Source organism: Salmo salar, chromosome 04 (genome assembly GCF_965601325.2).
Source record: "Salmo salar chromosome 04, fSalSal1, whole genome shotgun sequence".
NCBI lineage: Eukaryota > Metazoa > Chordata > Actinopteri > Salmoniformes > Salmonidae > Salmo > Salmo salar.
In genome coordinates, this window is record NC_138294.1 from 52,277,570 (window position 1) to 52,292,066 (window position 14,497).

The following is a 14,497-nucleotide window of genomic DNA, read 5'->3' on the forward strand; positions in this document are numbered from 1 at the left end:
TTTGTAGCAAGTTCAAAATGGAGGGGGAAGAGAACTGGAACTCCTTTTTACCCCACTCTGTATGTGCCTTAGGCAAAGTCAACAAAATACAGTTGTGTAGGCAATAGTTGATAGAATGATTGACAGTGAAAACATTTGACAAGGCCCTATCATCTCACCCATCCCAGCAGACAAAGGCAGGCCTTGCTGCAGCAGGTGCTTAAACCACATTGTTGAGTAGTTAAGTGATGAGAGCACTTGGAGACAATGAGGCCAAGGTTCAGAGAGCTGTTCTGAGAAACTGGTGTGACCTGTCTGACTGCTGATACACAGTCTCATGCAAAGATTAAGGTGACGGGTGTGTGAAGGTTGTTCTTTCAGTGCGCCAGTCACTTCGTCACACCCAAGCAAATGCCTCTGGTGTCAAGGAATACAATGTCACTAGGGCAACTGATTTTGAAGTCTCGGGCAAGGCCTCATCATGAGACCAGAGGGGGTCTAATAGTCAATACGTTTTTCTTTACAGAAGCTCCAATAAAAGTTACACAAGCTAGAGAATGCAGTCTAATTACACTATATGCATAGGCCCAATACAATCACTAGTTCGGTTACATGCTGGAATTTGTCACCATTTCATATCCGATAGAGAGCTCTATTCTATTTGAAAATACAGTGATGGCAACAATAAGTCAAAGCCTAAGGAAACCAATCACTTGGAATCTTTTTATTATAATAAGTCAAACAGTTTCTACAAGAGCTTCCTAAGTCTTTAGACTTTGAACTGGCACACTTACTACATACTGATCATCGTCAATACAAGACACACCACAAACAGGATGTCACCAACATCAATGGTGTAGTGAAAGAGGAGATCAGCTAATGTACGAGCAGTTTCCTGTCACATTGATCCATTTTGATGAGTGTTCAATGAGCGTTTTTCCCCAGATCTGTAAACCACCAAATCAAAAGCAGTCTAAAAACCGCCAAATCAAAAGCAGTGTAACAGTGCAGCTTTTTCCTAGAACAGGCCGCTCAGCCGTTCACTAACTTCCCACAACTTCTTGGCCACAGCGTCGTCTTTGCCTTTGGCAACCACGTCCTGCGGCGCACAGCAGAAGAAGTAGCGTCCACTCAGGGGCTCGATACCCTCCTGGAGGGCACAGTGGAGAGTAGTCTGGGCACCGGATTCTGGATCCAGGAACAACAGTCTAGCTATTGGCTCGATGATGAATCTCTGCCACAGGCTGCAGTTTCGGGATAGCTCTGTTTTCACTACTCCTACAGGGGGCAAAACATAATAGGTTAAGAAAAAGAATACAGGTGAACTTTCAATGATCCAACACAGGAAAACAAATAACCTTAGCATGTATCCTAGGATGTGTAGAGTGTATCAGGACTCACTGTGGTTCATAGTGACAGATATACCATTTAATAATCTTGAAGGAAATGACCAACCTGGGTGAACACTGTAGCAAGTGACATTGGTACCCTTCAGTCTCTTGGCCAGCTCGTGGTTGAAGAGAACATTGCACAGTTTGCTGTTGCAGTACGCGTGGAAGAACTGCCAGCTGTACCTCCCAGTGCCCAGGTGTTTATTAGTGATAAGGGCATCAAAGTCGATGTTGCCCCAGCGATAGGCCATGGAGCCCAGTGTGACTACACGGCCCCCAGTGCCCTCCTTCAGGCGGTCCAGCAACAGACAGGTCAGCAGGAAGTGGCCAAGGTGGTTGACCCCAAACTCAATACCAAAGCCGTCAGCAGTGCGCCCATCCGCCACCAGACCTGAAGGAGAGACCACAGAAGGTTCAATAGCCTTTTTCTACTCATGTTTTCTTTTGAATAATATTAAGAGAAAAAAAAATATGACCACTAACCAGCATTGTTAATGAGAAGATCCAGTCTAGCCTCGGTCTTCAGGAAGGTCTCGGTGAAAGAACGCACTGCCTGAAGGCTCCCCAGGTCCAACTGCATGTACACCACATCAGTGCTGCCTGTCTCCTGAAATCACTATTTGTTAGGCCTATATTTGCCAGACCTTATTTTCTTGTATTGAAATATTCCAAATGCCTTTGAAAGTAATTGAAATACCCTTAACAGTATTTGAATCCAGGTCTGATATTTACAGGCATACAATATTTTTAAATGATAACGTTACATCTCACTAATGAATATTCGAATACAAATGTGGAATTATTGATTTTTATAAGATTCTTGTACCCTTTTTATATCACTTATAGCAAGTTCGGCTTTCTCTTGGTTTCGGCATGCCATGATTACTCTTGCACCCCTCCTGGCAAGCTCCAGAGCAGTGGCTTTCCCAATGCCAGTGTTGCCACCTATAGGTAGAACAAGACATTGACTCAGGGCACATAAAATATCAAAATACCATTCGGAGTTCCAGAGGCAAAACAAACCTGATTAAAAACCCAAAATAAAAACATCATAGAAAGCATGAGACAGACAACACCAAATGAATGTATTATTTAGGTAAATATCCAAAATGTTATCAGACTTACAAAGCAGTCCAACATGTTTACAAAGCAGTCAAACATGTTTAAAGGCTAACAAACTTACCTGTTACTATTACAGTCTTCCCTGCCATCGCTGCATTTCCTTTAAATTTGGAGCTTTTGAAAATAGTTTTAACAAGGAGAATATACACTGCAACTACAACACCAGCTGCAACTAGTAAAGGTAACATTATGTTTTTTTGCACGGTCGTTGGTGTCCCGACTCAAACTCTGCTCGTGGAAATGCAACCAGTGAATATAACATAGTTAGTTGCGGAGCAGGCTTTTTGTTAGGTTACCTGCCAGAGCTACCTGTCCCACCGGTTCCCTGCTTCCAATTGATCACCGTAAAATATTCTGACCAAACCGGTGTTGATGCGTTTCCCCATTTACTTCTAGAGATCTATACAATTGCGTCGTAGCAGAAAGGAAGAGGAAGAGAGAGGACCAAATCGGCGGAAAATATGTCGTTCTCCAGCAGGGGGCATTTTTTCGTTGTTTTCCCACCAAGCAAGGAGTCTTTGAATTAAGGTCAATGAGAGTGTCGAATTTGGTCGACAAAAAATGAATGGCTTATTTTCTTCGTGAGGTTTATCTAATATAAATGACTTAATCCTTAAATTGTTACACTCTAAAAATAAAAGGTTCCTGGAGTATCCTTTAGGGGTTCTTCAAATTTAAACAGAGGGGGAACACCTTTTAATGGATCCTCAACGGACCTTTTGAAGAACCCTTTGGGGTTAATTTTTTAACTACCCCCCCTCCCCAGTTATTAGTTTTATTAATAATAATAATAATACACATAACAACAATAACACAATATTTTAGTTTTCAGTGTTTATTATGATTTTAGTGACAAAGCAGAATAAAAAAAATCCAAATATGAGGTAAACTCCCAGCAAGTCCAATGGGTATATCCTCTGGTGTGGTGATATTAATGTGTTTATGTTCTCTGTATCCATAACCAGAATGATTTTGCAGTGCATGGTCATAGAACAGGTTTTCTGTTATATTCATCAGAGGTGTAGGGAGGGTGATGTCCGTGAATCCAAAAAATAGTAATTGTACAGATGATTAACAAAACATGCACATGACAGAATTCATACCTTGGTTTTTGTGGTGAATGTGAATGAAGAAAACTGTTTTGGTCATGGTTTTCATACACATACCTTGTCCATAATGTAGAGGCCTATGGGATATTTATTGAAGAGGTAGAACCTTTTGGGGGCCATTTTCAGTGCCAAGAACCCTAAGGTTCTTCAAAGAACTTTGAGGATCTTAGAAGAACCCTAGCTGAACCCCAAATTTGTTGAATGTACAAGTGTACTGACACGTGACATCCCGGCAAGCTTGAGAAAAAACACTTTATCGGAAATGTTTCCAGATGGCTCATGGCATTAGGGCTAGTAGCATAGTATCTCTCTCCATTTAATACAGGTGATTGACGTCAACAACCCTCATCGAATATTTAAAAATGGGATTACAATAATGAGATGTATCCACCAATTCAAAGAAAGGATAAGCGGGAGCTGGACAGCCCTCTGCGCCGCTTTGTGGACAACGTCTCCCATATTTAGGGAGGAGAGACATGTATCTTGTCAGTATATCCATGGTCTTAGTGTACCTGACACAACCTGTTCTTCTTATGTGGGTTTTTTATAGCTGACTACAACCTGAAAAGGTTGATTGCTCCCCACTACTGGATGCAGAAAATAAAAAGAGGAGGAAGAAGAACATCACACAACAAATAAGAAGTAAACCGCAGTAATTCAAATACACAGTAAGTATTTTTTCACTAGGACTCTGAGGGTTTCTAGATCCTGCACTTGGCGAATGGCACCCACAGCACAAGACTGCAGAGCCTCCACCATGACGACCAACACACTCCCACTTTCTTTCACTCTTTTCGCCGCCTAGGAGACACAGTGCTTCGCCTGGCGATCTCTTCCTTTTTCACCTTAAGAGGGCACTCAGGGGACTCGTGCATGTTCCCCACCACAATTCCAAAATTCGTTGTCCTCTTCTATCTTAGCAAAATGATCAGTCATATCCAGTTTCCTAAAAACACTTGATACATGTCCAAACGCTTTACAGTTTGTACATTGCAATACCCTGGGAACAAATGCTCTCACACAATAATTCATATCGCCCATCTTAAGAGACTCCTCATCTAAAAACAGTTGCACAGACATACTATCCTCCTTTCTTCCACTGACCATACGAGACAACCAACGAACACCTACTACTCCAGGAATTTCTCTTCATCGTCTCAACCTCAACTTCCCCACTGACCCCAGAAATCACTCCCTTAATTGGTGCCCTGCTCTGAAAATTGAAGCAAGTCACCCCTTTCTCCATCATTCTGGTGTGGCCCAACGCGTGCTCCTTTTGATGTTCCAATACACAGAACGTCAAAACAATTCCACTTCTGGTTACCCTCATGGACTCCCCAGACCCAATGCTTTCTTTACCATCCTTGAAACATCAAACGGATCCCCCAGGTACATCTTCTTATCAATAAACCGCACTCCCACTACATACTGACTCGTTTTCCACTGTAATTTTAGCTCTCTTTATCTGATCTTTAGCGACAGTACTCCATCCAGTATTTTTATCAGTTTTGTCACTCCCATTTTTGCTAGCGCCATCAGACTCAAATTCGACCTCCGCTTCCACCATTTCCTCCTCGTTTGTCTCTCCTCGTTTTCGGCAACACCACACTGACACAACCTGCCTGACCGTGTCTACACTTCTGCGACTTATCATCACATTGAAAAGATCTAGACGCACAAAATTTGCATTGTGGTCTGAGGTCTGATTGTGTTCAAATCTGGCTGACCAGGAGGTGGTCAGGGACGCATTGTGTGCGGATGTCTCCTAAATCTGGACTCAGGCGAGTCTACATGCATGTAGCAAAAAGTAGGCCTTGGTTTTGTAATCTAGGCTTCTCGAACTCAGCAGGGTATTACGTATCTCACCTGGTGTTGAGAACAATAATGAATAGGCCTATCTAGTCTGCTGTGTAAAGCCTTGTAGACTTTTCATCAAACGTACATTTCACTAGTAGCCTACAGGGTGCACTTAAAGACTCGGCATACCTGCCAAAATTTTAACTCTATTGAATCTCTGCACTACAAATTTGACTTTTCACCTACTGCCAAAAGCTTAAACTTAAACTGAATGGAACAGATATCCACATTTCCAGCATTGAGTTGGACTTTAATACATATCTGTTAAAAATTATTAGGAAAAGCAACACATTTTCAGGATGTTCCCACCACCCACAAAATCTCACATCATAAAATCTAATCTCATCTAATGTAATGTTTCGCCTACAGGCTACACATAGGCTGCATTTACACAGGCAGCCTAATTCTGATCTTATTCTACTTCTTTGAATTTCTATTGGCAGTCTAAATCCAAAGAGGTGTATTCCCGCCACCTACTGGGTGGGGTAAAAACGGAGAAACTTTAACACAGTAAAAAAAGGGAATAGGGGAAGGGTGAAAAAAAATACTCATAATATGCTTAAGCTCATATTGTCTAAGCCCCCCAAAATAACAATAAAAACTCAAATCAATGTACTCCTTCAGTCAGTTTCAAATGTCTACTCAGATCCCTACGCAGGTTTTGGGGCCTGAGAGGGGGGAGTATCTTCTGACAGTATTCCATTTACATTTACGTCATTTAGCAGACGCTCTTATCCAGAGCGACTTACAAATTGGTGCATTCACCTTATGATATCCAGTGGAACAACCACTTTACAATAGTACATCTATATATTTTTTGGAGGAGGGGGGAGGGTGGGGGGGGTGGGTTAGAAGGATTACTTTATCCTATCCCAGGTATTCCTTAAAGAGGTGGGGTTTCAGGTGTCTCCGGAAGGTGGTGATTGACTCCGCTGTCCTGGCGTCGTGAGGGAGCTTGTTCCACCATTGGGGTGCCAGAGCAGCGAACAATTTTGACTGGGCTGAGCGGGAACTGTGCTTCCGCAGAGGTAGGGAGGCGAGCAGGCCAGAGGTGGATAAACGCAGTGCCCTTCTTTGGGTGTAGGGACTGATCAGAGCCTGAAGGTACGGAGGTGCCGTTCCCCTCACAGCTCCGTAGGCAAGCACCATGGTCTTGTAGCAGATGCGAGCTTCAACTGGAAGCCATCTGCAATGTTTCAGATCCAAGAACCTTTTTGCTGCTTTCACGATGATATCCAATTTCTTTGATTTTTATTAGTTTGTCCTTACAATTAATCACCTGAGCAATGAACGCAACAAAATCCATCCTCTTCAGCATTAGTATTTCAGGATCTTTTATCTGCTGAATGACATCAACAGGCTGCTGGTCATCCACTGCCATAGCTTCGTCATATCTACTCTCTCCTTCAACAATTTTCACTGCCTCCACATAGGAGACCTGATCGACAGCCTTGATCCTCGCTACATTAACCTGTTTCACCCTGACAGGGCACTCAGTGAACTCTGAAACATGAAATTCTTATCTTTTCCCAATAATTGGTCTTTTGACCTATCAGATCTGCTCTTGACCCTTCGCTAAGCCACGCACCAAAATTTTGGGCAACCAATCGCAGCTAGCAACTGTCGTCGAGTCCAATCACCTCGGACAAACTCACGTTTGAAACATTTGAAAGCACAGCATTTTTAAACGGGCGGCAGATAGCCTAGCTGTTAGAACATCGGTCCAGCAACCGAAAAATCACTGGTTTCAATAAAGCTGAAAAATATGCCCTTGTGCAAGGCACTTAACCCTAATTTTCTCTAGGGGTGCCGTTCTACTATGGCTGACCCTGTAAAGCAACACATTTCACCGCACCTATGCGGTATGTGACAATAAAACATCATATATATTTTTATTTTAAACCCAGAGGCGCAACATTGCGAGACTTCCGGGAGTGCTTGCAAAACAGATCAAGCAGACCAGGCCCGGGGGTTTGGGGTTTGAGAAGTCAATGAGAGAAGTGAAAAATCTGTTTCCTGATTAGCATGGGGTAGTCTGATTAGAAGGGGGAATTGGGCTTCCTGGGAACATCTTGTCCGAGGTTGCAACAGTAACCAAGGGGGGCGGGGCTTAGCAAAGGGTCAATTGGGAAAAAGATTCTAATTGGGCTGCCTGTGTAAACACAGCCTTAGACAGACTCAAAATACCTACCAAAGCATCTCTAAAGCCTGTTGGGGCTAGGGGGCAGTATTTGCACGGCCGGATAAAAAACATACCCGATTTAAACTGGTTACTACTCTTGCACAGAAACGAAAATATGCATATAAGTAGTAGATTTGGATAGAAAACACTCTAAAGTTTCTAAAACTGTTTGAATGGTGTCTGTGAGTATAACAGAACTCATATGGCAGGCCAAAACCTGAGAAGATTCCATACATGCCCTGTCTAACAATTTGTTGTCCTTCTGTTGCATCTCTATCGAAAATACAGCATCTCTGCTGTAACGTGACATTTTCTAAGGCTTACATTGGCTCTCAGAAGGTGCCAGAAAGTGGAATGGGGTGTCTGCTGTCTCTGGGCGAAGAACAGCAGGAGAATTTGTGAGTGGTCAGCCTGGGGACAGTGACACTGGAGATGCGCGTTCATGAGAATTCAATTTTTATTTATTTTTTTCTTTCAGCCTTTGAATGAATACAACGTCACCCGGTTGGAATATTATCGCTATTTTACGAGAAAAATTGCATAAAAATGTATTTTAAACAGCGTTTGACATGTTTCGAAGTACGGTAAAGGAATATTTTTTATTTTTTTGTCACGAAATGCACTCGCGCTTCACCCTTCGGATAGTGACCTGAACGCACGAACAAAACGGAGCTATTTGAATATAACTATGGATTATTTGGAACCAAAACAACATTTGTTGTTGAAGTATAAGTCCTGGGAGTGCATTCTGACGAAGAACAGCAAAGGTAATCCAATTTTTCTAATAGTAATTCTGAGTTACGTGAGCCCCAAACTTGGTGGGTGTCAAAATAGCTAGCCATGATGGCTGGTCTATGTACTCAGAATATTGCAAAATGTGCTTTCGCCGAAAAGCTATTTTAAAATCTGACACCGCGATTGCATAAAGGAGTTCTGAATCTATAATTCTTAAAATAATTGTTATGTTTTTTGTGAACGTTTATCATGAGTAATTTAGTAAATTCACCGGAAGTTTGCGGTGGGCATGCTAGTTCTGAACATCACATGCTAATGTAAAAAGCTGGTTTTTGATATAAATATGAACTTGTTTGAACAAAACATGCATGTATTGTATAACATAATGTCATAGGAGTGTCATCTGATGAAGATCATCAAAGGTTAGTGCTGCATTTAGCTGTGGTTTTGGTTTTTGTGACATATATGCTTGCTTTGAAAATGGCTGTGTGATTATTTTTGGCAGGGTACTATCCTGACATAATCTAATGTTTTGCTTTCGCTGTAAAGCCTTTTTGAAATCGGACAATGTGGTTAGCGTCCCACCTCGCCCAGACAGGCTAAACTGTCACTTCCCAAGGTAAACCAACAGGTTTATTTTAGTAATAGCTATCTCTGAATGTTGTGTAGACAATACATTAACAGAGGCAAAGATGGTATGGTGTGTTTTTTAATTTCCTTTATTGAACTTTTCACCAGAGGCTGGTGGGAGGAGCTATAGGATCCACATGTTAGCCTCAGTTCTATTTACCTCATTTAAACAAAACTTGCCATACAAGTTTGACCATGGAAGAAGTGGTCAGAAAGTAACATTTTGGACCTGAATGCCAAATCCTTTAGGAGATAGAGGTGCTTAAAGTTGAAACATTTTGCATACCCCACCATATGATGAGACATCCATTTCTTCGTCACTGGAAAATAATAAAGGTTGAGTTTGATATGTTTTAAAAGTTTACAAACAGGGTTGTCAAACTATTTTATAATTTCTTGAAACATTGGCATTTCTTTTTTTTTTTACCTTTAACATTAAATTATCTAAAAACCTGTAAACTCAGAACTTTTTTTCATATTTGCATATGTTGTAGTTTAGATCCTACTTTACATCATCTAAGGTGTTTGTAGTGTGCCTGCCATTGGTTGAGAAACAACATGCTATTGAATACATGGTGGGTGTCATTTCAATCATTGAAATATAATTCATTCAAACAACAGATATTCTCATTCAATAAACATTCCCTGATTTGTGGACCTCCAACCATCTTTGTGGTACCATTTGAAAGTTGACATTTCCATTTGATTCCCATTTTAGCACATGTATCAGCCAAAACATGACACCCCCTCTCTGTTTAAGAGCATGTCCACTGGGCACAGACGTCAATTCAACGTCTATTCCAGGTTGGTTCAATGTCATTTAATTGAAATAACGTGGAAACAATGTTGATTCAACCAGTGTGTGTCACGCCCTGATCTGTTTCACCTGTCCTTGTGATCATCTCCACCCCCTCCAGGTGTCGCTTATTTTCTCTGGTGTATTTATCCCTGTGTTTCTTGTCTCTCTGTGCCAGTTCGTCTTGTATGTTCAAGTCAACCAGCATGTTTTTCCCGTGCACCTGCTTTTCGATTCTCATTTACTAGTCCTCCCGGTTTTGACTTTTGCCTGTTTTTCTGGACTCCATTCCCGCCTGCCTGACCATTCTGCCTGCCCTGACCTTGAGCCTGCCTGCCATTCTGTACCTCTGGAACTCTGAACTGGTTTTGACCTTTTGCCTGTCCACAACCATTCTCTTGCCTACCCCTTTTCGATTGTTAATTAACATATTGGACTCTAACCCTAACCATCTTCCTCCTGTGTCTGCATCTGGGTCTCGCCTTGTGCCCTTATAGCGTGTGCCCAGTGGGTGTTGTGTCTCAACCGAGGGCGGGCACAACACAAAAACCTCAGTCAACATAAAATAGGGTCCAAGCGACAATGCATTTTTAGATTGTTGACGTTTAAAAAATTACATCTTTATTTAATTTTTTTTCAAGAAATTAACAAATATTTTGACAACCCTGTTTGTAAGCTTTTAAATTATATCAATCTCAATTGTAATATTTTTACAATGATGAAGACCGATGTCCCATGATATGGTGGGGTATGTCAAATAGGTCAATTTTCAGAACTTTTATCTCTTGAATGTTTTGGCATTCAGGTCCAAAAAGTCACTTTCTGAGCAATTCTACAAAAGCCAAATATGTACTGTTTGGTAGCACTGTAGAGCCCTGACACACCAGGCGGGATTGCTTAGATGCTAAAAAGTGTTGAAGCATTGACCTGGGTGCAGGCTGTAACAGGTGACGTTTGTGCGATCCAGTCATTCCCCCGGGTACGAGCAATGCCGTCGGGGTACACCAAATAAAATCACATTTTTTTATATATATATTTTTTAAATTCTTCAAATTTTCAAACAGTCCATTTATATTTTCCAAAGGGGCTATACATTTGGGTGAGGTTTTTTTCTCACCTGAGTAGCCTCGTTTCACTGCCAAAAAAATAAAATGAAACCATCTAGTGTTCAGCGAATAAACAACAAATGTCAAATACAGGTAGCCTAGTCAAATAATTAACATCCAATCACATTAACCGTTACTCTCTCGCGGGAATTCCACTAACGGTCCGTATGTAGCCAAACGTAGCTGCTGCTCATTTTGTTATCTGTACTGATGCCATGACAGGGAGACATAGTGGAGTGGTAACGCACGTGCAAGCAGTTGCTCCTGACGCCACTTTGGTACACTGCAGCATCCACCGAGAGGCTCTTGCTGCCAAGGGAATGCCTGACAGCTTGAAAGACATTTTGGACACTACAGTGAAAATGGTTAACTTTGTTAAAGCAAGGCCCCTGAACTCTCATGTATTTTCTGCACTATGCAATGATATGGGCAATGACCATGTAACACTTTTACAACATACAGAAGTGCGCTGGTTATCAAGGGGCAAAGTATTGACAAGGATTTTTAAATTGAGAGACGAGCTTAAAGTTTTCTTTACTGACCATCATTTTTCACTTATCTGACCGCTTGCATGATGACGAGTTTCTCACACGACTGGCCTATCTGGGTGATGTTTTTTCTCACCTGAATGATCTGAATCTAGGATTACAGGGACTCTCCACAACTATATTCAATGTGCGGGACAAAATTGAGGCTATGATTAAGAAGTTGGAGCTCTTCTCTGTCTGCATTAACAAGGACAACACACCCGTCTTTCCATCATTGTATGTGTGCAAATGAACTCAAGCTTACGGACAATGTCAAATGTGATATAGCGAAGCACCTGAGTGAGTTGGGTGCATAATTACGCAGGTATTTTCCCAAAACGGACGACACAAACAACTGGATTCGTTATCTCTTTCATGCCCTGCCTCCAGTCCACTTACCGATATCTGAACAAGAGAGCCTCATCGAAATTGCAACAAGCGGTTCTGTTAAAATTGAGTTTAATCAGAAGCCACTGCCAGATTTCTGGATTGGGCTGCGCTCAGAATATTATGCCTTAACAAATTGCGCTGTTAAGACACTGATGCCCTTTGCAGCCACATACCTATGTGAGAGTGGATTCTCGGCCCTCACTAGCATGACAACTAAATACAGACTGTGTGTGGGAAATGATTTAAGACTGAGACTCTCTCCAATACAACCCAACATTGAGTTATGTGCATCCTTTCAAGCACACCCTTCTCATCAACCTGTGGTGAGTTATTCCGAATTTTCGATGAACAAATACGTTTTTATATGTAAAATGGTTAAATAAAGAGCAAAATTATTGATTATTATATTATTATTTGTGCTCTGGTCCACTACCCACGAGCCGGGTTGTGACAAAAACTCACACTCAATATTATATTTAATAAATGTATCATATAGTGTGTGTGTGGCAGGCTTACAATGATGGCAAAAAACAATATTTGAGAGTGCGCTGACCCTGGTGCTAGAGGGGGTACACAGCTGGAGGTTGAATGTTTGAAGGGGTACGGGACTATAATACGTTTGGGAACCACTGATCTACACTGATTGAAGTGGATTTAACAATTGACATCAATAAGGGATCAATGTTTTCCCCTAGATTCACCTGGTCAGTGTCAAGGAAAGAGAAGGTGTTCTTAATGGTTTGTACACTCAGTGTATATTTATTAAGAAACCAACCAGCCATATTATCCATTGACATTTGCTCTGCTCGAGGGAGGATGCAACATGCAGCAATATCAGTTGTTCAATATAATGCTATGTGAAACAAATATCACACTCAAAACTGGACCCAGAGCAATACATGACTCACCAGTGTTGTTGATAAGAATTTCTAGTCTAGATTCAGACTTCAGGAAGCTCTCAGAAAAGGATCGCACAGACTGGAGGATTCGAAGGTCCAGCTCCATGAACACAACCTCATTGTTACCAGTCTTCTGAGAGAAAAGAATGACCAGTCAGATGCTCTGTGTGTCCCTCACTTAATAGAGTCTAATAAACCGTCAATGACTTTCTGACATGGCCTCCCGAGTGGCGCAGCGGTCTAAGGCACTGCATCGCAGTGCTTGAGGCGTAACTACAGACCTGGGTTCGATACCAGGCTGTGTCAGAGCTGGCTGTGACCAGGAGACCCATGATGTGGCACACAGTTGTCCGGGTTAGGGGAGTGTTTGGCTGGCTGGGATTTCCTTTTCCCATCATGCTCTAGTGACTCCTTGTGGCAGGCCGGGCACCTGCAAGCTGACCCTGGTTGCCAGCTGGACAGTGTTTCCTCTGACACATTGCTGCGGCTAGCTTCCAGGTTGAGCGAGCAGTGTGTCAAGAAGCGGCTTGGCAGGGTTGCGTTTTGGAGGATGCATGGCTCTTGACCTTTGCCTCTCCCGAGTCTGTAGGGGAGTTGCTAACAAATCATTTTTTTCAAAATGTAAAAAATAATCTGACATGGTGAAGCTTAAAGATGGATCAGCTAAAGTGACCAGAGCATAACTATCTATCTGTCAAATGTGAATGAGAGGGACAAACAATGTGTGAGGAAATGTGAACATGACTGAGTGATATGGAATTACAGTAATATCATCCATGTATGATCCACTTGCGCCATCCTCATTCAAGGATATGTAACTGCAGTATTTTCACTGTTTACCAGACAGTGTCATGCGAGACATATCAATGAATATTGATTCTGACACCTTTCTTATGTCACTGATGGCAGCTTCTACCCTCTGCTTATCTCGACAGGCCATTATAACCCTCGCACCTCTCCTGCACAGATCTAATGCTGTCGTTTTCCCAATGCCAGTGTTAGATCCTGGAGAGGACACACCCACACAGATCTCAAGTTCATGTCCATTGCAAAATATATAATAATGTACAATAAATTACATTCCAAGAAAATGTATTGCGCAAAGTCATGTAGAATCAGTCTCATTTTACCACCAATAATAACGGTACATAACATTAGATCGGTCACTAACTGACTGTACATGATGATGCAGAATAATTACTCACCTCAAGTGTCACAAATTGTTTTATAACGAACCAACTCACCAGTCACGATGACAATTTTTTCATGCAATTTGGCAGAGCTTTTTCATCTTGGTAGATTGAGATACCAATTTAGAAGTACATAACCTGCGACGAGTCTAGCGCCGACAAAAAGCAGTGTGAACATTTTTGTACTGTATGTACTATCTTTCTCTGTACATAAGAATGAACTACAGTGGAATTCAAATATATTTATCTATTGCGCAATGAACCCGGGCGCAATGAACCTGGGCTCAATAGATAAATATATTTGAATTCCACTGTAGTTCATTGAGCTCAAAGGCACACTGTAACTGTATTGCGCCGAAAAAGCGACAGTGCAATGCCCCTTTTGGGGCTCGAACCCCGGTCTCCCAAGCCTTAAACAAAGGTTGCAACACTATCGCCCTCCATTTGTGAGAGCATGTCCCCACTAATAATTTTACCAAGTCCCTCACATGTACTGTACATGCCTCTGTGATGGCCTAACAGGCAACATCCCATCCCACTGCTAACACCAGTGTAACAAATAGCAACGTGCAATGTTGCAGGTC

The 14,497-nt window shown here is 41.9% G+C and overlaps 1 protein-coding gene across 3 annotated transcripts; it reads right to left on the reverse strand.

Annotated features, from left to right (window-relative positions):
- Window positions 1-688: 688 nt before the first annotated feature.
- Window positions 689-14,096, reverse strand: LOC106603276 (dehydrogenase/reductase SDR family member 13). 3 transcript variants are annotated; one of them, XM_045717014.1, is made up of 5 exons: window positions 13,968-14,096; window positions 2,197-2,315; window positions 1,854-1,977; window positions 1,435-1,761; window positions 689-1,257 (listed from the first exon to the last, which is right to left on the reverse strand). In XM_045717014.1, the coding sequence occupies exons 2-5, from the start codon at window positions 2,248-2,250 to the stop codon at window positions 998-1,000; spliced, it is 765 nt and encodes a 254-aa protein (XP_045572970.1). In that variant the 5' UTR covers window positions 2,251-2,315; window positions 13,968-14,096; the 3' UTR covers window positions 689-997. The 3 variants fall into 3 exon arrangements, with proteins under 3 accessions (XP_045572970.1, XP_045572969.1, XP_014052187.1); XM_045717013.2 differs by lacking the exon at window positions 13,968-14,096 and adding an exon at window positions 2,789-2,922; XM_014196712.3 differs by lacking the exon at window positions 13,968-14,096 and adding an exon at window positions 2,554-2,916.
- Between the last annotated feature and the right edge of the window lie 401 nt (window positions 14,097-14,497).

Coding starts and splice junctions, on each gene's coding strand:
- LOC106603276 (XM_014196712.3), bottom strand. CDS start 2,680: ATGTTACCTTTACTAGTTGCAGCTGGTGTTGTAGTTGCAGTGTATATT. Junction 2,316..2,553: donor GAAGACTGTAATAGTAACAG/GTAAGTTTGTTA, acceptor TTCTACCTATAG/GTGGCAACACTGGCATTGGG. Junction 1,978..2,196: donor CTATAAGTGATATAAAAAGG/GTACAAGAATCT, acceptor TAGTGATTTCAG/GAGACAGGCAGCACTGATGT.